Here is a 24,948-nt window from a genome sequence, read left to right on the forward strand (position 1 = left end):
TCTTGGAGTCACTTCCTTGTAGAAAAAGGCATAAATGTCAACGTGGATCCAACCCATACCGCACCTTAAAAGAGGAATGAAGTAGCCTCTACTCTGTGTACATCATGACGTGGGGTGCTGCTTTAAGGAAATGAAATAAAATGAGGGGCCTAAAAAACTCAATATCCCAATGAATGTGCCTCCACTCTTCTGCTCCTATTTAGACACAAGATCAGCAGTCCCTCCTTTATAAAATGAACATTTAAAAGAGGAAAAAAACAACACAAATGAACAAAGACACAATTAAGTCAGAGAACTAAAAGGACATCTGTAAAATGGAGATTGGGAACTGAATGCTGATCAGAGTTTCAACCATCAACTCACATTGCTTATATTTCAAAATAAGAGCGCCCCATTATTTAGGTAACTTTCTCCCCTGAACGCATCGTGTACACCTTTAAGCCTCTCTAGTCATGGTGTAATGTGTCGAGGAAGCAAGAAAGCCCTTGAAAAGCAAGATGAATAAAAAAACAACACATGCAAGGAGAGTCAGAAATTCTTAAATTAATTTAATCAGTAATATTTACATAACAGGACCCATCCAACAAACTGTGGAGAGGATATAACATGATTAAAAGAAATACATTTGAAATGTATTCTGATTCTCGCCTTCCCTTGTTGATGACAAAAAGATCCTGTGACACATTTCATGTGTATTTATTAAAAAATGCCGGCTATATTATGACACGAAACCCCTCAAACTACAACCCCCTACGTTAATGAAAGAGTACATTTGAAATGAACGGTGACAGAGTGCTTCTCGGGGTTCATCGCTGCAGAGCCAGAGTGAATCCGAAAGCTAGAGCTCCACCAGAGAGGTGAGGGAGCCGTCGAGGTTTGTGACAGGAGAACAGGATCCACCAGCTTCTGTCTTCTCATCCTGGGTTAGCGAGCACAAACCAAAGAAATGCCCTCAAAATAAAACTCAACAAAAATGTTAACCAATGGAGCAGAAATCCACAATTTATACCGACAATTTCTGGACCAACATTAATTTCCTTTTTTTTTTTTTATAAAACTGTAAGATTTTACACTACATAAAATAATTGTATTTTGTACAACAATAGAACTTTAGACAGTAAAATAGGTTTTGATTGAGGTAATTACATCATGGTTCTTGTACAAAGTAAAAAATAATAAAAATAGATTTTTATCTGTTTTTCCCTAAAAACACAGCCACCACACCAATGCACTTTTTTATGTTGCTGTCACTTCTTATTTGTCTCCATTGTTCCACCTACAGACCATCATGAGATCAGACCTTTCTTCGAGGACGTCAAACACTTTTCTAAAGTAGACATTTGGTAGAACTGGTGTTAAATCACCCCTGAACCCCTAATCTGCCCGTACTGATCCAACACAAAACAGAGAAGAGTCATGTTTGAGATTTGACATCGTTGCAGGGATCCAAAGTCCTATTCCTCTTGAAAATCAACGAAACTGCAACAGCCCAGTTCATTCTGACCGGTTTCTGTCCTAGTGAACGCTTTGGGGACATCTGCTGGCCAATCCTCTGAATTACCTTTGTCTGGAAGGATTAAGGGTTGGGTTTATTCCCCCAAAAGAACTAGTTAAACTTCTTGCAGAGATACATCTGCTTGCAAAGGTAAAATAGATACAATTTCTCCATACTCACGGTTAAGGTTCTGAAACTCAACCAAGAACCATGCGGGTCCTAGAATGGTCAGGGAATGTATCTGATCATTGTAGCTAGGCTTAATGTGCCCCGGACCTTCTGCATCTCTGTTTGAAACACGCTAATGAAACGATCATCAGTCTTATCTGGGACCCCCCCCCCCCCCCTCCTTGTTGTTTGTCTTGCTATATGGTCTTCTACAGAGTCACACAGTACAGGACTTGGAGGGGATAAACAGAGGCTTCCTTTAGCACAGGTAAAGGAAGCCTCTGCACTCCGTAGGCAACTGCAGCGACCGCCTAATTCCTCCCACGGACCCACACCAGCACAGCATCCTCCCAAACCAGAGGATACAAGGCTTTGTGCCTTTGGAACCACAGAGCCGTCAATCTCAAACATGACCCGGGACAGCTAGAGCACGTTTCTCTGAAGAGGTGAAGGCGATTCTCACAAGAATCAAGGCACGAATCTGGACATGACCTAATGACTTATGACTTATTGCACCTCATTCACAATTGAACCCTGTCAAACTGTACATACAATACATCGAGCCTCCTTAACTCATGATTCTCTTTCACCAGGTAGGCCGCTTAACTCGGAATTTGGGATGCTGTAGAGACGTAAAGTGGGGTTGTGGAGGCCAAGTCCCCTCGACTACATCATACAAAGTGGAGGTGACTACAGCTTCAAAAGAGCGTTTGGTAGAAAAAGCATCCAATCACCAGCGTCCGACTCGTGTTCAAGAGAAGGATCGGCGGACGTGCCTTGACCCATTCCGTCAGAACCTCTGGGGTATCATATTCATTTGTGAAGGAGGTTTTTGTGAAATGTTGAAAATATAGTGTCAGGTGGACATGATCTACAGTGGCGGTCCAAGCACACTTCCAGATTTATCGACCCGTTTTTATTTAATCACAATATTCGGAGCAGTGTCTCTTGGGTCTGGAGCCATTGGGTCATCGACAAAACAACACATCAGCATTCCAGTTATTCAATTTCTCTCAGAGGGATTATGATGTGCGGGCAACACAAAGTATCGCACTCGAATCCTCAATTTACAGCCCCAGTCTGAGGAGGTTATGTTTTCGGTTTGGTCTATTTAGTTCGTTTGTCAGCAGGATTACGTAAAATCTACTGGCCAGATTTTCATGAAACTTGGTGGACAGTGGTAGCATGGGCCACTGAACAGCCCACTCAAATTTGGAGCGAATCCGAATCAACATGCAGATGCAAACATTATCTTTCACATAACTCATCTTTCACGGCCTTGGCGGATCTCTGCGTGTCCTTCTAGTTTATTAAATGTTAGAACGAAGTACCAGAGGCCGAGAGCAGAAAGCTTAAAACTACAAAGCGATTGTAATTAACAGTCTTATCATCTTGACAGACTGAGCGATACAGTACGTCCATTTGTGATGAAAGCCAGAGTTTGTCGCAACTGTTTTCAAACTAACCAAAATGGGAGCCCTTGGAGTTAGCAGCAAAATCCTTATATCAAGCAACTCAATTCTTTTTCCCAACATTCCTTTTAACCCTAAACACACACAAATGCACGCGCACACACACACACGCACACACACACGCACACACCATAATCCATGTGATGTCCTGAGTTTGACTCTGCAGACTGCTCAGTGGACACCAGCTCCACGACAACACCAAAACTCAAAGAGACAAACTACTGAAGAATGTGCTTTTTGGACTGGTTGGTCTCCATGTGTTCTTATCTGGGAATTTACCATTCGAGTCAGGGAAAAAAAGGAAAATGAACAAATAGAGATATTAAGTTATAATCATGAGATAAGTCAAACTTCACTGGGAGACGAAAAAGTAGTACTTTTTAAAGTCAGAATTGGGAGATACTAGGTCATACCTTTGAGACAGTGATTCAAAAATAATTATTTATCATTATAAGAAAAGTATCTCATCATTTTGAGATTAAAAAAGGCTACTCACAAATGTCAGAACTTTGACTTATTTGGGGGGGGGGGGGGGGGGGGGGGTGAGAGCTAACTGGTTCATATCTGCTCACTGGCCCTAAACCCGTGTGCTGGTTCCAAACATCTTGGCATGGTAAGGCCATCATGCACCTGGGCTGCTTTCTCTGTCCAGGTGACTGCTCAGTGACAACATAGAAGCACAAGAGGGGATCCAGGATCAGAGGTCAGCACCACTTCATGTCCCTGGACTATCTTGAGCACCTGAAATATATTGCAAACCACATCAAAGCTGCATTCATAAAGGTAAATCACCCATTCATTCCAACCAAACTGCTAGTTGGCGAGAGGTGCGTTCGCTCTCGGCGCCATAGCTTAGGGAGTGCTGGGAAATACTGCTTAGGTGAGTTTAGCTGATAGCGGCTGCAAAACAACCCGAAACAGGGACGGCCCTTTTTTTCCATCCTCGGGTGATAAGCAACAAAATCCACATCAATCCATCCAAAATCTGACACACTCGATATATATACACACTCATACCGACTCCCATCGAAGAAGTGTGACGAGTGAGAGTTAGAGTACAACATCTGGATTAGCATTTTGTGAAGCAGGACCTAGCAAAGGTCTGCTCTCCAACTATGAAATGTGTTGCATTTCCAAGGAAATGTATTATCCCCATTGTTGTCATGACATTCAATTTTAACACCCTGTTTTTATGCAGTCTGACAAAATAGTCCTACGTTTGCTTAACTCTGCTGTTAAGCTGCAGAATGCTCGTGAAAAAGCTCGCGAGCAATCCTCGAGTTTAAATTTCTTTCCATCGTCAAAAAATGTACTAGATAGAATATTGACATCAGTCTGATGTGCAGAGATCGCTCCATGGTGGTTAGCCTAGCTTAGCAAAAAAAATAAAAAGAGTGGAAGCAGGTGGTTCTTCTAAGTTGCTTTTTTTTCATCTGTGAAAACAGCTGAGAGGATCGTTCTCATGTTTGTTGTTGTAATACTCATCTTAGCCACAAGAGGCTGATGTGCACCACGCGTTCTAAATAGGACTTAAAGCATTTGTGTTTTCTTTAAGGTGAGTTTTAATGTCTCCAACACAAAGTACATATATTGTGTGTTCGCAAGTTATGCAAATATAAAAATGTACACGACACATGAAATGTACAAAAATCCCCTCCCAAAACGTCTCGTTTTCACAGATGAAAAAATGAACTTTATCCTAAAAAGAAAAATGAACCGAGCAAAACATTTGTTCCACCTGCTCTAAAGTCATAAACACAGCAGAGAAAACTAATTTTGATCATATTAGGAAAATGGATCACCAGAAATTATATATTTTTTTCTCCTGCCTCTCTGGGCTTCCGTACAAATCAAGAGTGCAACGACGCACATATGAACACCCACACACACACACCCGCTGTGTGTCCTGTGTGTTCGAGCCCTTTGACTGAAAGCCACTGAATGTCTTTAAGGCTTTCCTGTACGGTGTGTGTGTGTGTGCGCGTGTGTAGAAAAGTCTTGTGACAAGGCTGTACTGTGACATATTGCATAAATCGCCATCACCACTATGATGTTAGAACTACCCATCAAATCTAAAATCGTATTAGCATTCTTTGTTATCAACAGTTAGGACTGCACAACACTAATTCATTCCCTGCGTGTGAGACGCTGACAGAAATCAGAGTGAAGAGGAACATTAAGTGCAAGTCGACGGGTATATCTGTGTGTGTGTGTGAGACCAGCCCTCAGAGGGGAGTGTGTAGCTGTGTGTATTGCTGTGGCGGCGTGGAGGAGGTGGAGGAGGAGGAGTTGGGCGTGGGGATGTTCGCCAGACGGGAGGAGGGGGAGTCGGACAGCTGCAGCTCCTCCAGCTTCTTCAAGTACTCGTCTCTGAGGGCCAACAGCTCCTTGTAGCGCTGCTCCACCGGACTCTGCTGCTGCAACACACACACAAACAATCTAAATTCAATCTTAATGTCTCAAGTTTCACAAAGAAGAGGTAAACGCTGCCACAGATATGAAGCAAAACCACATTCCTACTAACCGACTGGTCCACAGGCCCCCGAGGGTCACTGTTAAGTTTCTATATTACCAGACTCTCCGGAGGTCCTACCTGTTGTCGTATGCGCGGGTTCCAGCGGATGTAGTACGTCACCCACAGCTCTAGGTGGCGCATGCTGGCGACGGGGTACAGGACCCTGCCGGACTCGGGGGTGTAGAAGGGGTTCAAATACATCTCCATCCTGCTGTTGACCAGAGACCACAGGGACACCGTCTTCGACCTCACCTCCTGCTCAACAGAAAGGGGGCGGAGTCATCAGACGCCACAAAAGGAAAAGTCAGAGCATTTTGAGGGCGACCGTCTGCCCGTCTTACGTGCTGGTCTCGTGCACTCTCGCAGTTGTAGAGGAAGGTCCCGAAGCAGCAGCTATAGAGGTGGTCCAGGATCGTCAGCAGGAGGCGCTCGTTGAACTCAAAGGCTGTAGGAAACTGAGAGGAGAAGAGGAGCAAAGTTCAGAATTTTACATTTTAAGTTTAAAAATTCGTAAATAAATCTATAATCCAAAACGTTCATATTTCGATAAAGGCCATAAGGCCATGTGTCACATAAAATAAACACATTCAAAAGTTTGGGTCGATATTTTGACGTGTGATAGCGCGGTAAACACAGGTGAGGTTGCGATAAGTTATGATGGTCAGTTCTATTGAGTGTGTAGCAGCCATTCCTGTTTGATTGTGCCGCGATGGTGAATGGAACGCTACAATGTGCTCTTGACTCGCATACCTCTGGTTAGTCTTTGGTAGCCTGCTTCTGCTGTGATGCTGCAGTTGTGGATTGGAGACTGTGGTTTTGTTTGCTGTGTCAATCACAGTAAGCCCCAACCTAAAGCATACTCTGCTTTATGGTCTGTTTGACTAAATGGACCATCATTTACTAAATGAACATCATGGTGACCATAAACCATAAACTCAGGTTTACAATGTTTACTGAGGGAATAAATCAAGAGAGAAGTAGTCATTTTCTCATAGACTTCTATACAACCAGAGGAGTCGCCCCCTGATGGACATTAGAGAGAATGCAAGTTTTAAGATATTCCACATTGGCTTCACTCGGCAGAACCGGAGGTGGTGGGGCATACTAATACCCATTTAAAAAATTAAACCAAAAAAAATAAAACTTTTCTGGCTCCAATTAATTACACCTGTGTTTACCCTGTAATTATATGTCAAAATGGCTGCTGTGAAAAAGGCCTATTGGATGGAAAGTTCCCAGTTTAAAGCCCTTAAATCTAACCACTATGTAGACTACAGACTCAATGTTTAGAGCCCAGTTGCACCGCTGTGGTTCAGGGTAACTCATGCTATTCTGGACTGGAAAACAAATATAAAAACACTGTGGGGACATCATTTCTAATAATGTAATCCTTGTGTTATTATAAGAAATATATATATTTTTGTCTCTGTTAAATAGTCATTATGGAAGGAAAGAAGAAAAACATCAACATGACAGGTGACGCCAAACGAAGCTCTGCATTTACGCTCCCTACAGTAACACCTTCAAAGGAAACGTGACCACATTTTCCACTCAGTCTCGCACATTTAGAGCAACGAGTCCGTCTCCTGAGTGAAGAGCTGAGTGTGGCTTGATTTTAGGACAAACGGCGATGAATCGACGATTGTGTGAGGGCGCAAATACGTACATTTTCGGTTGAGCGATGCGATTGGTTGAGAGGGTATCGACTCATCGCTAAAACCTCCGATTTGAACATCTGAACCTCTATATTTATAAACACAGTCGGTGCACCTACGACCTTCTGCTTTGCGTTGCTTGCTGTGCTTATATGATTTAAACAGTCTTTACAGGAGGCTTGTTTAGGACACAGGGTTTAATCAAACCTGAGCTGCTGCGTCAAGCAATAGATTGAAAAGAAAAATAATTCCAATGTCATCTGACGAATGATAGAAATGCCTTGGAGGTTAACAGCCCCACATGAGTGCAGCTGGCTGTCAAACATACCTGTTTAGTCATCTGCCACACGCAGTCGATGAACTGAACGAAGATGGGTGATCTGTCCTGATCGGCATGGTTCTTGTCGCCGTGGCCTATCCTCTACACACACACACATCCAATGATTAACAGGAACTGTTTCTAGCAGTCACCGGAGCCATTTTCTTTATACATGTCAAACTGAACTGTTTGAATGTTGCTTTCAAAATATCTGAAAGTGGATTCATATTAAAAAAAAATACATATTTTTAAAAGAGTTACTTACGGAGGCAAACTTGTGCCCAAAGCTGATCCACTCCTTCTCAATCAGCACCTGAAAAGACACCCGTCACTTTCTGTCCATTCATTTCCCCACAGCTGACATCCAATTACCCGTAAGCACAGTAAAAACCCACTACGGCGGCGTTATTAAGGCTCACTGTGCTGCTCACAGGCGTTTTCTGATGAGCCAGCGCTTTGTGATGTTTACTGACCTGGAACCCTCGGAGCGTGCGGTAGTGGCTGTCCAGCATCAGCATGGCCAGAGAGGTGAGCTGAGCGGTCCGGTCCCAGCCGTCGCTGCAGTGCACCACCACCGAGTTCCCGCTGGAGACCTTGTCTGCTACCTGGATGGCTCCCGACAACACCAGCTGCGCGCACACACACACACACACACACACAAACACACAGATGCTCTTTAGACCACCAGTCATAAAAAAAACAGATGAAATGATGACATTCGGATTCTCCCCCCCTCACCTTGACGTGTTCCAGCCAGTGTGTCGACTCGAGGCTGGACAGCCAATGAGATTCCTCCACGTTGGGGTAGACGATGTCTTTGAGTTTCTTCAGGGATTCCCTCATGACGTGGATGTTCTGGATGTCCAGGAAGACGAGCTCCGCGTTCTGGTACTCATCGCCCTCGTAGCCTCCTCCTGTGGCCTGGGGGGAGCAACGTGTGTATTGATTTATTTTTATATTCACTATTTTTTGGACATACTATACTATTATTTGACAGATGAAAAAGAAAAGAAATGAACTTAGAAGGGTTTTCCAGGCAAAACAATTTTTTTTTTTACTTCAACCGTTCTTACGTCATAAACACAAGTGAGAAAACTTTTTGGAATATTTTTTCCTCATTGCCCCCTCTGGGCTTCCGTAGATAATAGAGAACCACGACACAGAGATGCCATCTTTGCAATGGTGGTACTGAAGCTACAATTTCTGCTCACGTTTGCATCTACTGCTGTTACGTGAGAAGAAGAAGAAGAAGACGCAACAAGATGAAGCACTCAAAAGAGAAAGTCAAAGCTTGAACAACAGAACACCGCGAGGTGAACATGATGGAAATATGACATTTCTGTTTTTCTCATGTATTAATTCAAAGAGCGTTACAGTCTCAACAGTCTCTTTTCTCCCGCTGCTATTCTTTGTCTCTTCAGTGGACGCTTGAGTTACTAGTTAAGTCACATGCTTCATGTACGTCTTAATCATTTATTTACCACGTCTGTTTCCATCACACTCATTCCATCTTTATCTGTACATCAACTGTTCCTCTTTAGCCATTTCTGATATTTGGACGGGAGTTCTGTTTTTTAGAAACAAATAACAACGAGCAAACTTTGAAATGGATTAGAAATGTATTTTTTTTGTCATGATTCTATTCAGATTCTGTTTGGTCTCACTAAACAAGACACTTGAAGATGTCACAATTTAGACAACATTAATTAACTAATTAATTAATGAAATTAAAAGTGGATGGATAAATTAAAGGCCGAAACACCCAATGACACAAAGGAACATTACCGACGATGTGTTCTGGGCCCAACTGTCACAAAACTAACCTCTCTAACCTAAACCAGACCGAGACACACCCCCCAACCAAGCACTCAAAACAAGGTTCATTTCCTGGAAGTGCTCACTACCGCGGCACAAGGGACAGACAAACGTCATGTCCTGTGTTTTTTTTATTCTTAATGCAAATCAGAACTACCACATACAAGTAAGTCTCTATTACTTTCCATTTCCCTCTCATTATGTACATTACATCTCATGCTGTGCACCCCCCCCCTCCAGTGTCTGACCCCTGAGTCTGTCCTCTCCCCTCTGACCTTGTTGGCCACGGCGTTGACGCTGGGCCGAGCGTCGTAGATGGTGAGCTTGGCGGTGTCGTTGGCCTCCCTGATCACATCCAGGTAGCGCTCGTCGTCCTTGTTCCTCTTCCCCGACATGCCGACCAGAGGCTGACTGCAGCGGACGATCACCGCCTGGTTCTCCCTGTGGATCCATGATAGAACCTGAGGCACAGAGACCGGTCAGTGCTGCAGGACGGGGACTCACCGCCTATCAGGGCGACAGGAGGTGCTCCGATCGCTATTCCTTCTAAAGGCTTTGATCGGTGGTCTCTCTAGAGGCCGATCAGGTGACCCAAACCACACCAGATCATTTCTCTACCCGCACACGTTGCTTGCCAATAAATAGGCTCTCGGTGTTGTAACGGTAAAACAATAAGTATTAGCGGGTACTTTTTTTTTTGTTTACCTTGGATGGTAAGTCAACAATGATCATAATAAATAAAAGTAGTTCAAGGACAGTTCAGAAATAAAAACGTCACACGATTAGCTTAAACCGCGTACTGTGATGTGCTGCAAATACAACAAATGCCACGAACAGTTGTGTCAGTTCTACTTCTGCTCTACAGAATATTGGCGATTGTCATTTTAGCATTCTAATATTTCTGTGATATATTATGCCATCCAATACAACACTACTGTCTGTGTATCCAAAGCCTGAATATCTTATTTCTCTTTCCCAAAAACCTTGTGAATGCTAGTAAAATGACCCCATAGAGTAAAGACTGTGAACTCATGCGTAACGCGGTTCAGTAGTGCACAGCTCGGTGTTGTGCTCACCGGTATGCGTCCTCTGGACCTGAAGGCAGCCACTCTCCGGAGGTCCTCGTCTTTGCTGTTCAAGGGCACGGCCAGCAGAGTGGGGTATGTGTCACACAGCTCGTAGCTCTTGTTGATGAACGTAATACGCCACTTGTTGTTAGGTAAGCCCTGGAAAAGACACCCGTCACCATTGGTTACTCACTGAAACACTGCTGCTCGTATTGCAGGATTATTCTAACTTTTCCTTTAACTTGTGGTTCTGCTGGCACAGTTACAGCAGCTACATTATGTACAGCTGTAGCAGTGCGAGTATCGGCGTGAATACACAGCAGTACTGGGCTTCTGCTCCTCCTTACCTGCCGTCTGAACTCCTCCATGGGTTTGTAGATGTCCCAGCCGTTCTCCCCGTACTTCTCCTGAGTCACATATGCAAACAGCAGCTGGATGGAGGAGAGAAGGAGACTTTTCATTTACACGGTAGTATGATAGCAGCAGCTCGGTGACCGGAGACACAACAGGAGGGACTTAAAGTGGAACTTCTTCAACCTGGACCCTATTTGTTCATGTGCTTCTGTCAAGATGACGAGTGGGGGCAACAAATAAAATTGGTCCAGTGTCGAAGGCAATCGCTGCAGCTGATAAATCAGGCTGTAATGTAAAACAAGACAATGACTCACTGACCAGCTCAGACTGTTATTATAAGAGTCTGACAACATTATGGAAAGAACCCTGCAGAGAAATCAAACATTTTTCTTTATCTTCTGCTTGTTCCGTTCTGTTTGTTATTGTGTCAAACCACAATCTCACTCCTAAAGAAATCTTGTTCTCACCTTGGGGGGTCAGGCCTCATCCACATAAGTCACTGGTTATATTTAGTCCTGCGGCTACTTTTCAACGAACTAAAAAGTTCCTTCAGCCTGAAGATCCGACGAGAGCCGCTGGCGGCCCGCTCGTTCATATAAGAAAACAAGCAGCATTTAACCATCGTCAGTGAATGTCGTCGCAGCTAAAGAGCGTCTGTCTCCAGTTTATCATCTGTTGAGAGTTTGATGGTTATTTATTTGTGCTTTAGAACGTAACCAACGGTTTTCTGTCATTCACAGCATGTCTCAGCTCGCCTGCCGATCCGCCTTTTTCAAGATGAGTCACAACCAGACAATTCTTTCTTTCATGACATAGATAACATTAAGCTACACTTTCTGTTCTCTCTCAAACTCTTTCCACAGTTATCATCCAGCAACAAGTCACTTCACTGTTTACAATGGAAACAGTGTTCTCTTAACAACGGTCTATGGACGCATCGATCCAACCTATTCAGCCCCAATAGCGTCCCGTCGACACCGTGTGAGGCAACACCAGGCTTGACTTAAACATTGCTCTCCTAACTTTGTGTACAGAAATATAAATGTACTGAATTGTTGTTTATTAAAATAACGGTATCAGACACCAAACCGGGACATTGTCACAGATACCCGATGCAGCTGTTTGGGTCACTACCAGACTAAGGTGTTAGTGCATCTCTCCTTTGAAGGATCCCCTCAACAGAGACACACAGCAGTCTGCTGAGTAACAGAACAATGCTGTAGGTTCATGTTCTGACCATCAGTTTTTTTCTCCCATTGCAACGTCTGAAAACAGCCCCGAAGACATTTGACGTCTTCAAACGTCCTGTTTCGTCTCCGCTAAGGCTAGCTCTGACACGTATCGTAGCATCGTAGCATCGTAGCATCGTAGCTGTGGTGTGGGCGGCTAGCTGTGTGTCGTGGCACACAAGGGGGCTGAATGTTTGCATTCAACATTAGCATGAGTGTTGGGCATTAAATGATGGCGGTAAGACCGATACTGGGCAGATTTAAATGCTTCAAATACACTCAGTGGACTAATATTCACAATAAAAGGCAGTGGGGGGAGAATATAGTGTGTCCATTGTGCTGTAAATGATGTTGGCGGTAGGAGTGAGACGCTGTCCTTACCAGACCGTGTGAGAGGGGGAAGGCGTATTTGAAGAGGAGCTCGAAGATATCTCTTCTGCTGTGGCCTTCCTGCTTCAAGGCGAACCTCAAGTTCCTCATGTCCTGAACAGGAAGGAGAGGATCAGCACACTAACAGCAGTCCTGATCCTAACTGACAAATATTCATTTTCAGAAGTTCAACCATTTAAATAACGCCACTGTCCATAATTAATATAAAAAGATAAATAATAATAATAATAATACAAATATTAATAATAAAGAATATAAATTAATTAATGTATAAATTAATAAATAGAATCAATAATAAATATGTATTAATTTCTTGTTATTTTTTTCTGTACATTAAATGCTGTCTGGTATATGTCAGTCAGAGTGGTACAACATTTAATAATAAATAACTCACACCCTCACAGACAAATGATCAGAAAATAAAGTGCCAAAAGAGTCCCCAGTGAGGTACAGGGGATTAAAGGTAGCCTCTAGCACACTATGGACCGCTGTGTGTGTTTGATGTAAACAAAGCTCACACACACAATCAGTCTGGGTGAGTAACACTCCACAGGGCACCTTTCATTTGTGAGGTGGTACAAACACAAATAATCAGCAATGACACTCCTCATGCAGTACCACACACACAAACACACACCTTGCAGGTGATATCCAGGCCGTAGGAGTTTTCTCCTCTGCTTGACGCCCCACCCATCTTCTCCACCCGACTGATGGCACCCAAGGGAACGTCCAGCGTCACCACCACATCCTAAGACAGAGTTAGCATGTTGTTACATAACAATGTCATCAACATTTCAATAGCAGGATTTATACCATTACAAGACATTTTGTTAACAGAGCTGAAAGTCAATATGATTTATTGTTTTTCTTGTGCGATTTATTTCATTTAAGTTTAATTTATTTGGATATTTTAATATTTGTTTTCACATTCCAATTTCAATATATTCTGATATCCATCTGATTAAAGGTTCATTGCTCGACAGGGTGTACTTGGTTCATTATTCTATAACATTATCGTTACACCAGAGTGGCACAAAATGGTCTTGAAACGACAATAACATTTATTTATTTATGGGATGATAAACTAAAGTAGTTATGGTAACCGACACCTTAAACACACTGAGCCAATCTAACTCATGCTTTATCATTTCAACAGTTGAAATTAAACTTTTCATATCGTGAACAATTAAGCTGGGGTGACACAAGGATGTTATTTCTATGCATTTCAATGATAGTTTTGCTTTCCCCTGCAGAAAATAAGGAAGTTAAATGTTATAAAAAATGCCCCCTACAGCATTTACACAAGACGTTTCCGGTGCGGGGGCATGTCTGCGTGTGGTCAATCAATGTTAATCCACACAAGTTACTTTGCTTCTTAATGTAAAGCGACCTGAAAGTTGTTCTTAATAAAGCATTTCATATATACTGACTTTGTCTTCACACGTAAACAGCAAAACTCTGTTTTTGTGATTGTAACTAGAGCGAGAGAGACTGAGATGGAGGGGGGGGGGGCCGTCTCCTTCAGCCCACAGCGTTACTGTTTTGGTTTGGTCTCACTGCTCTGATTTCCTCTGTTTTCAGTGACAAAGCTGTGAGAATCACACTATTCACTACCTCACTACCTGAACAGCACACAGACACAGATAGAGAGCAGCTGGTGGACACAGCGGAGCATCTAGAAGCTAAAGAGACATTTGTCTCAGTAGATGGTGGATCAATCATCAAGTGACACAAACAGAATGCTAATGTTGCTCTCTGTCTGCTGGATGCTAACAAGTTCACTATAACATCTCTGGGAGAGGTGGGTGATTTGAATGGATCCGAGTTTCTCCCGCAGGAAATCTGACCGATAATGAAAACGCCAACATGTAGAGTAATGTCAGCTACACGTTCTCTTTTGTGCCCTGGGTGTTTTTTCTTGGAATCGTTTAGCTTTTGGCAAATTGACAGTTAAAAAGTATGCTGAATCAGCTATTAGCAGTTCCTGTTTGCAATGTACCCATGAGTGTACAGACTGCCATCACTGGATTTCATTTCATACTCAAGAAGAATCTCAGTGTAATGATTCTTAGGCAGGTTGTGAAGTCCTTGTGCTTTGGTTTCTGAGTTTATTATCTGAGATAATGAAATCCTCACACAGACTGATGTCAGAATGTGTTCCGTATCGGTGTGTTATGAGGAGAGAACGGTTGTGGTTATTTTGTATCACTCACACACACTCACACACTCGCTCTGACTGGGTTTAACAGGACTTACAGGATCCGAGCTCTTGAAGTGGAGTCTGTAGTTGGTGATCAACACTTTGCCTTTCACAGCTCCGTTGAATGGACAGATGTAGATGATGTCTTTATCTGAAAACAGATGAACACAGACGTCGTTTGTGGTTTTTGCTGCCCCACCTTCTCTTGTGTCGGACCTCACACAGGCCTCACTGGCTCAGGACAGCTTCACTTTATGTTGTTGCCGAGCAGTGAGGAGTGCAAGGGACGACATCACGCACACAGAAGAGGAAGCAGAAAAAGAGAATAGAGACGTGCAGCAGGTAGGCTATAGATACCGTCTACTTATGAGTGTTCAATAAGAGACTAAGAAGACTCAGCATCTGACATCTAAATCACACGACAACTGATTACAGGTGGAATCACTGTTGGGTTGAATCTGTCAGAGTCCCGAATCATAAATAACCGATCTGACTTTCTAACAGCGCCGGGTTAAACTGATCTCTTGGAACGCAATGTCCAGAGAAAGATTATCAAGAGACGACTGCGTGGAAGTGGAAACACATTTTACCATAAAGAAAAAAAACACATTGTAGAAGAAATGTCTGAAATGCATCAGTGTTTAATGATGTCTTACAGTAGTTTGGGCCATTCTTCTGTACTCACTTCAGTAATTAGTCAGATCTTGGCACATGGTGACAATCACTACAACAAATGCAAATGAAGTCATTTACTTTTTTGCAGATCGATGAAGAGTAGAGAGCTGGAGACAGGATGTGGTTAGCTTAGCATAAAGACTGGGAGCAGTGGGGAAACAGCTAGCCTGACTGACATGCTGTACATGGAACTATTGGCTGTCCTGGGTCAGCTAGGACCTGAGGCTACTCCACTACCCAGCATGCTCCTGGCTATCTGATGCCCGGTCACAGGAAAATAAGATGGATGACAGCAGCGGGAACTGTTGAGCCCACATCTTCACCTTTGTGGTGTTACGTGCTGGAATTATTTGCGGACTTACATCTGCTGGGAGCATAGACTCTGGAAGGTGTCTACACCGGCCGAGCACCACCTCGTCCCATTACATACGCTGGTGAGAGGAAATACTGTATGTATAGTTCGGTCCCTTTAACATTAACAGTCATACAAGAACTGTGCCTGGAGGTAAAACAACTAAAAAAAGTTAAGAACTAACACAAAATAAAAGTAAATCGGGCAATATGTGAACAAAGATGGAGTATCACAGTACCAGCACCTTCACTAACATTCAGGTGAACACAGAACACAGAAACCTGTGTAATACAGGAAACGCACTACCCATCTCTCTGACCCGTCCTCTGGAAGCAGCTCAGCCGACAGAGAGGTGAACTCACCTATGATTCTCTCCTCCCCTGGCAGCAGAGACACATCGGCTAACAACTCCATCTTCAGAGACTCTCTGGACGTCTGAAACAAACACAGAACAAGGCAGAGACACTAAACAACAGAGGAAAAGGCAGGAACACGTGAATTTGAAAGGACCGGTATAAAATAGCACATTATCTCAGGCTCTTTACTTTCAGTGGAAGTAGTTTGCGTCAGCAGTTGAAGTGTCAGATTCAGTGAGACGAGACACCGTGAACACAGCACTTCTCCTTTTTAAGATGTTGAACTGACGAGCTGTCACACGGAGGAATTAAGGAGCGTAGCAACTAAATTCACACTGCTGCTCTTCATCCTTATTTGGAATTTGAGTTTATTAATTTAATTATTTTCCATTCTATTGGTATTTGGGTGAGTTCATTCTTCGTCTGTTCGGTTCCATCCAGAGAGCACTGGGCTTTTTAAATTAGATTTTTAATAACAAGCACAAAGGTGTTAAGCTGTACTGTGTTGTTAACACTGACAGTTGGTATTGTGTGTTAGGAATACCTATTTAAATTCTTGCTGGTGTAGTGTGGTGTGGCTCATAGGGCTGTACCGAATAGTTCAAAACTTCCTTCATAATATTGATTATCATACATTTTAATATTAATAACTAGGCTGAGTGCTTGGAGCGTTGGACGTTCCGAGTGCTTCTAGTTGAAACGTTTCAGTGTTTAAAGCTCCATTCAGAATATCCAAATGGAACATGATGTTTACATGAACCATATCAAACTCTGAATATCGTCATATTCGGTATCAAAGTAGAATACGAGTGTGCATGTCAACGTATTCACTGCGTCACATGCGTGTGAGGTGGGCGTGACCGTTTCCTCATGGCTAGGTAGCAAATGCTACATGGACATGTTTGCAGTAAATGACAATAATCAACCATCCAGTAGCGGTACTAGTGCAGAGACCAGGACCCGATCCCTCACTGGCTTCTCAGCATGTAAGAAGTACACATCACACACATGAACCCACTTACACTGGAGATGTGTGTGTCCAAGGGGTTGGAGTTGTAGACGGAGGAGACTGGTGAGGCCATCGCTGAGGGAGGGGGCTTCCACAGGCTGACAAAGACAGACACACACAGACTGTTATTCTGTCACGTTACCACCAGACTGTAAGTAAAGATCTATCCACAGAATATATGAGACACACCAGAACAGAATACATTATGTCAGATAAGACAGAACTTGTCAGTAATAGCGCTGACACCAGGGCACCCACAAGAAGCACATCCAGTGTTAACTTAGTCCAAGACAGCAGTGTTTGTTTTTACACTGTATGAATAATACATAGGATGATGCATTTCTGGTGAGTTAATTAACGGGGCACTCAAGAATGAATAATTCATGCTATTACACGTTACTAAGGCTGACCCTGAGGCTTGCACATGGTTATCAATGTTCAAATGATTTGCTGTTGTTTCTTTAATAAATGTATAACCCCAAGATCGCCATGGAATAAGGAATAGTAATGGCACATTATTCCTCATGCATCAACATTAAACATGATGAGCTATAAGCCAGGTAATATTATTTTAGATGTTGGCATAGGCTACAGTCTGTGTTCATCTGATAAGCCCACATATGAGCACATTAGTATTTTATGGGCTACCGCTGGGATTATTGCACATTTTATAGCCGTTTCCATAAAAAAGAAAAATCCTTGGAGTCTCTCAATAGACAATATTAACAGGGTAACGGACAATAAAAGTGAATGTTGTTTGCTTGTTTGGAATTTGACAGCTTGTTTTTCCGTTTTCATGCACAGGTTTCCTGGGGGCTCAAGCCCGATGGCTGGAACGGGATGCTCTGTGCGATGAGACCCAACGAGAGCAGCTACCTTTACTCCTAGCAGCGGTATATCTGAGACCCGTTTCTCTCACTGGCTGAGTGACAGAGTCAAGTGTGAGAGACGACTGACCCTCGAAAAGAGGAGGAGGTTGGTAGGTTGTCTGATAATGCTGACAGACGGCATCGTTGCGGAAGCGTAGCGCCCACCCTCCACTTCCCCTTTCCTTAAACACCGTTAGCTGCTGAGAAGCAATCCAAATGCTGCTAATCTCACAGACAGAGTTCAGATCACATGGATTTCCTCCACACAACAGAGACTCACATTCGCCAACACGCACTAAAATAGGAGTTCTCAAAATACTAATAATTGCAACATCACATTTAATTCAATTCAATTTATTTTGTATAGCCAAAAATCACAATTCGGCCTCAGAGGGCTTTACAATCTGTACACATGTGACATCCTCTGTCCCGGAACCCTCACATCAGAACAGGAACAACTCCCCCCAAAAACCCTTTAACAGGGAGAAAAGAGGGAGAGAGCTGAGGGAGAGCACCAGAGGAGGATCCTCTATCAGGATGGACAGAAGTGTGACAGATGTCATGTGTACAGAATGAACAACATAACAGAGATACAACACATTACATGCCTGTGACAGAAATGATTCATATCACTTAAGATGAAGTAGATATTTTCACAAGAGTGATCAATATCACCACGATGACTCGGGTTGAAAACCCACTAATGCCATTACTACCGCATGCATCATCAATAATGAACGAACGAGCCCTCTCCTTATATTGAGTTACCACGTCTCAGCGCACACAACACTTGTGTAAAGGTAAGGTGAGTAACAGGTGTTCAGTGTACTGGGGGGGGGGGGGGGGGGGGGGGGGGGGCACTGGATCCCAGCTGTCACTCAGCTGTAGTCATGGTAACGCCTCCAGACCAGAAGTCCAAAGAGAAAAACTCTTAAAAAGGACCAGAGGCCTGCGTCATTAAGTGAGAGCAGCAAGAGTTAGCGGGCGAACTTTAGACTTAACTCAAGATTTATTGTTCAATGAAGCTGGCTCACATCCAACCAGGAGATATGGTGAGCTACTTCCACAAGTCAAACTCTGGTTCTGTACATTTAAGCCAATGCAGAGGTGACATAAAGCTGCATTCAATGTCCATCAGGGGGCATAGAAGTCTATGAAAAAATGACTTGATTCTGACTCTCTTGATTTATTCCCTCAGTAAACATTGTAAACATGAGTTTATGGTTTATGGTTTATGGTCAGCATGATGTTCATTTAGTAAATGATGGTCCATTTAGAGTCAAACAGACCATAAAGCAGGGTATGCTTTAGGGCGGGGCTAATGTGATTGACAGGTCAATATGACTTTGCCAGCCATCAGAGAGTTTGCCATATTGCTTATATAGTGGAAACTAGGGCTGCAACAACGAATCAATAAAATCGATACAAATCGATTATTAAAAGAGTTGGCAACGAATTTCATTATCGATTCTTTGTGTCGCGCGATTATTACGTCACTCAATAAGTCGCGGAGATGTTTGAGTGTTCACAGCAGCCCGGTCGCCTGAATACCGCAGCTAGGAATAATGGAATAGGACTCCGGTTCTATTTTGTGGGTTTTTCTCTGAACTGGGGCCGTGATTAAGAGGGACGGCCGGGGGAAACCTCACCCGGCCCGGACACGGAAAGGATTGACAGATTGATGCTCTTTCTCCATGCTGTGGGTGGTGGTGCATGGCCGTTCTTAGTTGGTGGGGAGATTTGTCTGGTTAATTCCGATAACGAACGAGACTCCGGCATGCTAACTAGTTACGCGGCCCCGTGCGGTCGGCGTCCAGCTTCTCAGAGGGACAAGTGGCGTTCAGCCGCACGAGATTGAGCAACAACAGGTCTGTGATGCCCTTAGATGTCCGGGGCTGCACGCGCGCCACACTGAGTGGTTCAGCGTGTGTCTACCCTTCACCGAGAGGCGTGGGTAACCCGCTGAACCCCACTCATGATATTAGTCCATTTTTTTTTTTTTTTAATTATTACTTTAACAGCTCAGGGATGTTCGAGCAACCTGGTTGTGCACTTTCTGAAGATGTTTTGCACTGTGAATTTGCACCGTCAGTTCTGTTTTTGAATAAAGGGTTGGAAATTAATGCTTTTTTATCCGATTCATCGATTAATCGAACAAATAATCGACAGATTAATCGATTATTAAAATAATCGTTAGTTGCAGCCCTAGTGGAAACTATCTCGTTAAAGATGAACTCCAGCAACGCAGCTCCTCTCTCATTAAGTTTGGGGTCTCACAAGAGTCGGAAGTTAAAAAGAAAGGCTGAAGCAGCAGATGCCATTTATTCAGGCTTTTATTGTTTTTTCCAGGGTGAGTCCATGCCGAGCTGTGATAACATGCGTTTCCACTACTGTCTCACAGTGCTGCTGTGTTCCTGCTTGGGCCGACCTCGGCAAACCCTTGATGCATCTCCCCCAAATAAGCGTTGCTATTCTTCAATGAAAACAGGTCCGACCAACCACATATGGACTTATTTGGTTGGTGGATTGTTTTTTTTAACAAATTGCAGGGAGGAGTTGTACAACCTGTGATAGCCACAGTGATGCGAGCAGTCCTGCAGGCCACAGGCTCCGATTGTGGTTTTAGACTAGCACACCTCCAGTACGTCATCAAGGTGCACTACTTTACTGCAGTGGAAAAACACGCTCCACTGTACACGGCATGCCTCAGCACGTCTACCTCCCTACTGTGGAAAACACCCTAGTTGTCCCTACGGCTCAAGTTCCAAAACACATAGGATCCTACATTTCCCATAACGCAACTCGACAGCATATTTTCTTTAGACCTTCCCTGCTTGGCGAATGCTGACATATTAAATCCACAGCTTATTTTAACATCCACAGCACAGCGGTTTGAATAGGCTGAGGAGTCACTCTTACTGGATAAACACAAATCAGAAACACTATCAGAATTTAGAATACGTCAAATATTTCAGTCAGCAGAATATTGACAGAATGTTTTATTTCGAAAAGGTTAAATCCCATTTTCATAAGGTTCGACAAATGTGTTCAAAATACAGTTATAAGATTTTAAAAAATATAGGTTAAAAACATCAAAAGCATAAATGAGCTTATCTTCTCAGAGAAAGTGCTACACAATGAACTTGTGTAAACTTTGGGAGAGAAACTGAGTATATGCAACGCTGGTGAGTCAGAGGGCGTGAGTTCTACCAGAGAGAAAGTGGGAGAGAAGTGAAACTGAAACTATTTTGAAATCATGGCATGTGATTAAGAGATGTTAATTCTGCCATTGCCACCAAAGACTAGTATAAAAGAGAGAAAACCAGACGAAGTAATCGGGTGTGATTGATTCAGATAATTAGACGAGGGGATGCTTTTGGTTTTGTGGCTCACAATGGAGAACCACCCTCACAAAGGTTTGTGGTTGTGAACAGAATAAACATCATTCTCACAGGTTATATGATTTGGTCTGTGCTGTACTGATGCATCAAAGCTCACATTAAGTGTGTGAAACTACAAGCAACGAATGCTTCCTCATTCTGTGAAAGCCTGTAGGGCAGCAGGGTGCAGCTTGAAGAGTGAACTAATGATACGTCTGGTTAAACTGAGGTTTGGTGGAAAACAAGAATGACCGTATGCACAGCTTCCTGTGTCTTAGGTCTGGTCTGGGTATCGAACATCAACACTGGTCCTGTCTGTAGCACCGAGTACTGTTAAAAACATTACTCTGGTATTCCGTAGTATTACTTCAAAACTAGAGGGCTTCATGAAACCATGAATTATAATTTTATTTTCCTTTTGTTTTTAAAAAGGAGAACAAGTCACACGTTTTGATGAAGAGACTCTTAAAGGGATTTTGTAGAAAAACATTTTTAATGTTCCTTAAAGTGAGGTACCAAAGACTTTGGCACCAAAACTCATAGCGCTCCACACAGACACTGAGTTGAGCAGTTTGCTGTCCCATCTTTGAGCTGTTGTAATAACCAAGAAAGTGAGGCGCTCTGAGCCACCGCTCAACGAATTCTGTTTTCCCCCCGGTCTCTCAGCGGAGGCCTGAAGCACCTGAAGCTCAACCTCGACGAGACTAGGGTTGCAAAATTCTGAGGGTATCCAAGGAGGAAACTTCCCATGGGAATTAACAGGAAATAACACGAATAAAAAGGAAATACTGGGGTTAAATGGCCACACTTTTAACCAAAACATGCTATGAGACCTAGTATTGCATTGTTTTATGTATCGCCACCCCAGATAAGTTCACAACTAAAAAAGGTGTGATTGTTATATTTGGAAATTTAGCAAAATATCCAAAATAAATGAGCTTGACTTCCCTCGGAGAATTTCCAGAACCTTTGCAACCCAAGACGAGAATGAGCTGTTCTTCCTCCCTCCGGTCCACAACCTCTCCATCACCGTTAAGAACCCTGTGGTCTCCCTGATCTAGACTGCAAGGAACCCGGTTGTGACCCTGGAAGACCAGCTGTCCTTTGCTGCGACAAACCGACAAATAGGTCTATTCCTCACCTAGAAGGCAGGTCCTGGTCTAGGCTCTTGTGATCACGTGCCTACACGATGTGCCTACATGTGCCAATCCGACCTCTGCAGCTCCTCCAGAATGCAGCAGGCCGGCGGCCGGCCTTCAACCTACCCGAGTTCTCCCACACTACAGCGCTCCTCTGCAGCCTGCACTGGGTGCAGGGTTTAGAAGCACCAGCCACCAGCTGATAAATATGAAGGTAGCTGCTAGATTTGCTTCACTCACCTGGCAAACAATGCTTTAGAGTGGCTAGATTTCAGAATCCACAGCTTAGTGTAAGTCGCTTTGGATAAAAGCATCAGCTACATAAATGGAATATAATGTATCAACCACTCTGCAAACAAGTGATGATTAATACCACTAAAGTAAACAGCGCCTTATTTACTGACGACACAGAGGGCAAGATCAACATCTGTAACCATGGTAACTACACATCAAATAATAAAGGACACTAAAATGGGTTTAGTTGTAGATGACTAAACTTTAAACAGATTACTAAACAAGTACATATTTTTGTCAAAAGATTAAAACTGAATCAAGCGTCAACATTGACACATATACAGTAGATCCATACTGAACTCAAAACCATTGGCCGTGCTGCTGATGTATTGATCTGGCTCCCCTATACAAAAGCCAAGCCAGCAGCTGAGTCTGCGCATGCTCACACTAACACAAACACCTTCCAAGCCTAGCTAGGACTCTTAATATGTATTCACAGTCGCCCATTAAACTGACACGAGCCCCCATACTGGATTTGTTTAATCCACTTCAGCACTGGAGCAGCTCCTGACCTGGTGACCTGTGCTTCAGTAGCTGGGCGACTAACGAAGATACAGATCCCATTGCAACGAAGCACACACACGTTCACTTCTACAACACAGATTATATCTACAAAATACTTGATTTTCTCCGTGAGCGCATAGCAGTACAATGATAATATCACGATATAAAGAGCGAGGAGTTGAAGTTCGATACGCTTGTTTTCGTTAAAAGGCGCGCGGTACAGTGTAATTCAGGGTTGTGCGGCTAGCTAGCATTGTGCACAGGCTAACTAACCTGACAGCAGCGGAGCAGTTTGCGGTGTGGACCCCCAGCTCTAGGTAGGAACACACAGCCGAAGGTTGGCTTTTCTGTGTGTTTCACTATCTAACGCAGTTGGCGTCAGAACCGGGAAGCGCTCGTGGCTAAATTCGAAAACACTGAACAGTTAAAAAGCGGAGTGGAGAAGAACAAAGCTCCACTAAAAAACCATAAACTGAACTTTTCCAACTTAGCCATTCCAATAGACACAGCTGTGGAGTTGCACCAGGAAATAGCGGAGGCCTAGACGCTAAGACAGCTTGTTCAGTCCGAAATTCAGACTGTTTCTGACCCACAGTGCGCAGGAACCAACGGCAAACCCCTCCGAAGGACACTCATTAGGGACTGAGGTGGCCTCGTTGTGGCCAAATGTCTTAACTTACCCGCAAAGTGCGATTCTCCCGTGGCTGAATGTCGGATCTGTTTCCCTCAAGCCACAGCAGGAACTTGCCCTACGTCACGTGCCGAACTGTCATGGCGCGGATTGGCTGGTTGTCAAATTGGAGCTCCCAGGGAATGCAGGGAAAGGTAGTTTTCAAAGCGGGTTGGCCTATTTCTTTTTTTTCAGTTTGAAGTGACAATTATGTCTGTTGCATGTATGATCTGCAGTAATAAACAAAATGAAACAAACGTGGCATGGAGAATTGCATTTTTATGGCAGAAAATAAATCAGTCAATGCAACTTGGACATCAACAATATGTTGATGTGTGCTGCATAGATGTTGTCTATAAAGAGGCACATTAACTATATTATGTAACATTTATGAAAAAGTTGGAAAAAAACAGTTAATGGTGTTTGACGCTATTTCAAGAGTTGTTGAACAGGTTTTGAAAAAAAATGTTGATTGACCACAATGAACAGACTGGAGCGGCAACATCTGTTTATTTAGATTACTTTTATAAAAGCTGCAAATGATTGTTGTTGGGAACAAAAATCCCCCAATGAGGATTTCCTAGTCATCAATATTACTGTAGACTTAAAATGGAAAAAGGCAGGAGAAGGTAACAAAATATGAATGATAAGGTGGAAGAGGTCTTGTTTGGATTTTTAAGGAATATACTGTGAAGCTTAAATTAAAAATAATATGAATTGTCCCTGTAGTTTCTAGTGTCTAAAGAAAGTAAATCATATTTATCACAAAATCATCATATTTTCACTGTATCTACTGTATACAAATGTAATTGCAAAATAAAAGGTAGACCTCATATATAAATGATGTATAAAGATAATAATAATGATATATTAATAATGACAAAAATAATAATAGGTATTGTTTCATTATAAGTGAATTGCAAAATAAAAAAGCAATCATCAAATATTTTTTCAACTTCAAGATTATTGACAGAAATAATTTGAATGTATTTCAACCTCCTTAGTTTTTGTCTGTTACACT

General features: G+C 43.0%; 1 protein-coding gene across 2 annotated transcripts; it reads right to left on the minus strand.

The window, feature by feature from the left end:
- Positions 1-531: 531 nt before the first annotated feature.
- Positions 532-24,034, minus strand: mtm1 (myotubularin 1). 2 transcript variants are annotated; one of them, XM_079184787.1, is made up of 16 exons: positions 23,938-24,034; positions 17,085-17,169; positions 16,069-16,141; positions 14,736-14,830; positions 13,117-13,227; positions 12,471-12,572; positions 10,854-10,937; positions 10,516-10,665; positions 9,715-9,900; positions 8,363-8,545; positions 8,098-8,253; positions 7,890-7,937; positions 7,634-7,726; positions 5,992-6,105; positions 5,729-5,905; positions 532-5,549 (listed from the first exon to the last, which is right to left on the minus strand). In XM_079184787.1, exons 2-16 carry the CDS (start codon positions 17,142-17,144, stop codon positions 5,361-5,363), a joined length of 1,821 nt encoding a protein of 606 aa, XP_079040913.1. In that variant the 5' UTR covers positions 17,145-17,169; positions 23,938-24,034; the 3' UTR covers positions 532-5,360. The 2 variants fall into 2 exon arrangements, with proteins under 2 accessions (XP_079040913.1, XP_079040912.1); XM_079184786.1 differs by having other exon boundaries at positions 532-5,552.
- Positions 24,035-24,948: the final 914 nt, after the last annotated feature.

The sequence above is a fragment of the Pholis gunnellus genome, assembly GCF_910591455.1.
Source record: "Pholis gunnellus genome assembly, chromosome: 23".
Taxonomy (NCBI): domain Eukaryota; kingdom Metazoa; phylum Chordata; class Actinopteri; order Perciformes; family Pholidae; genus Pholis; species Pholis gunnellus.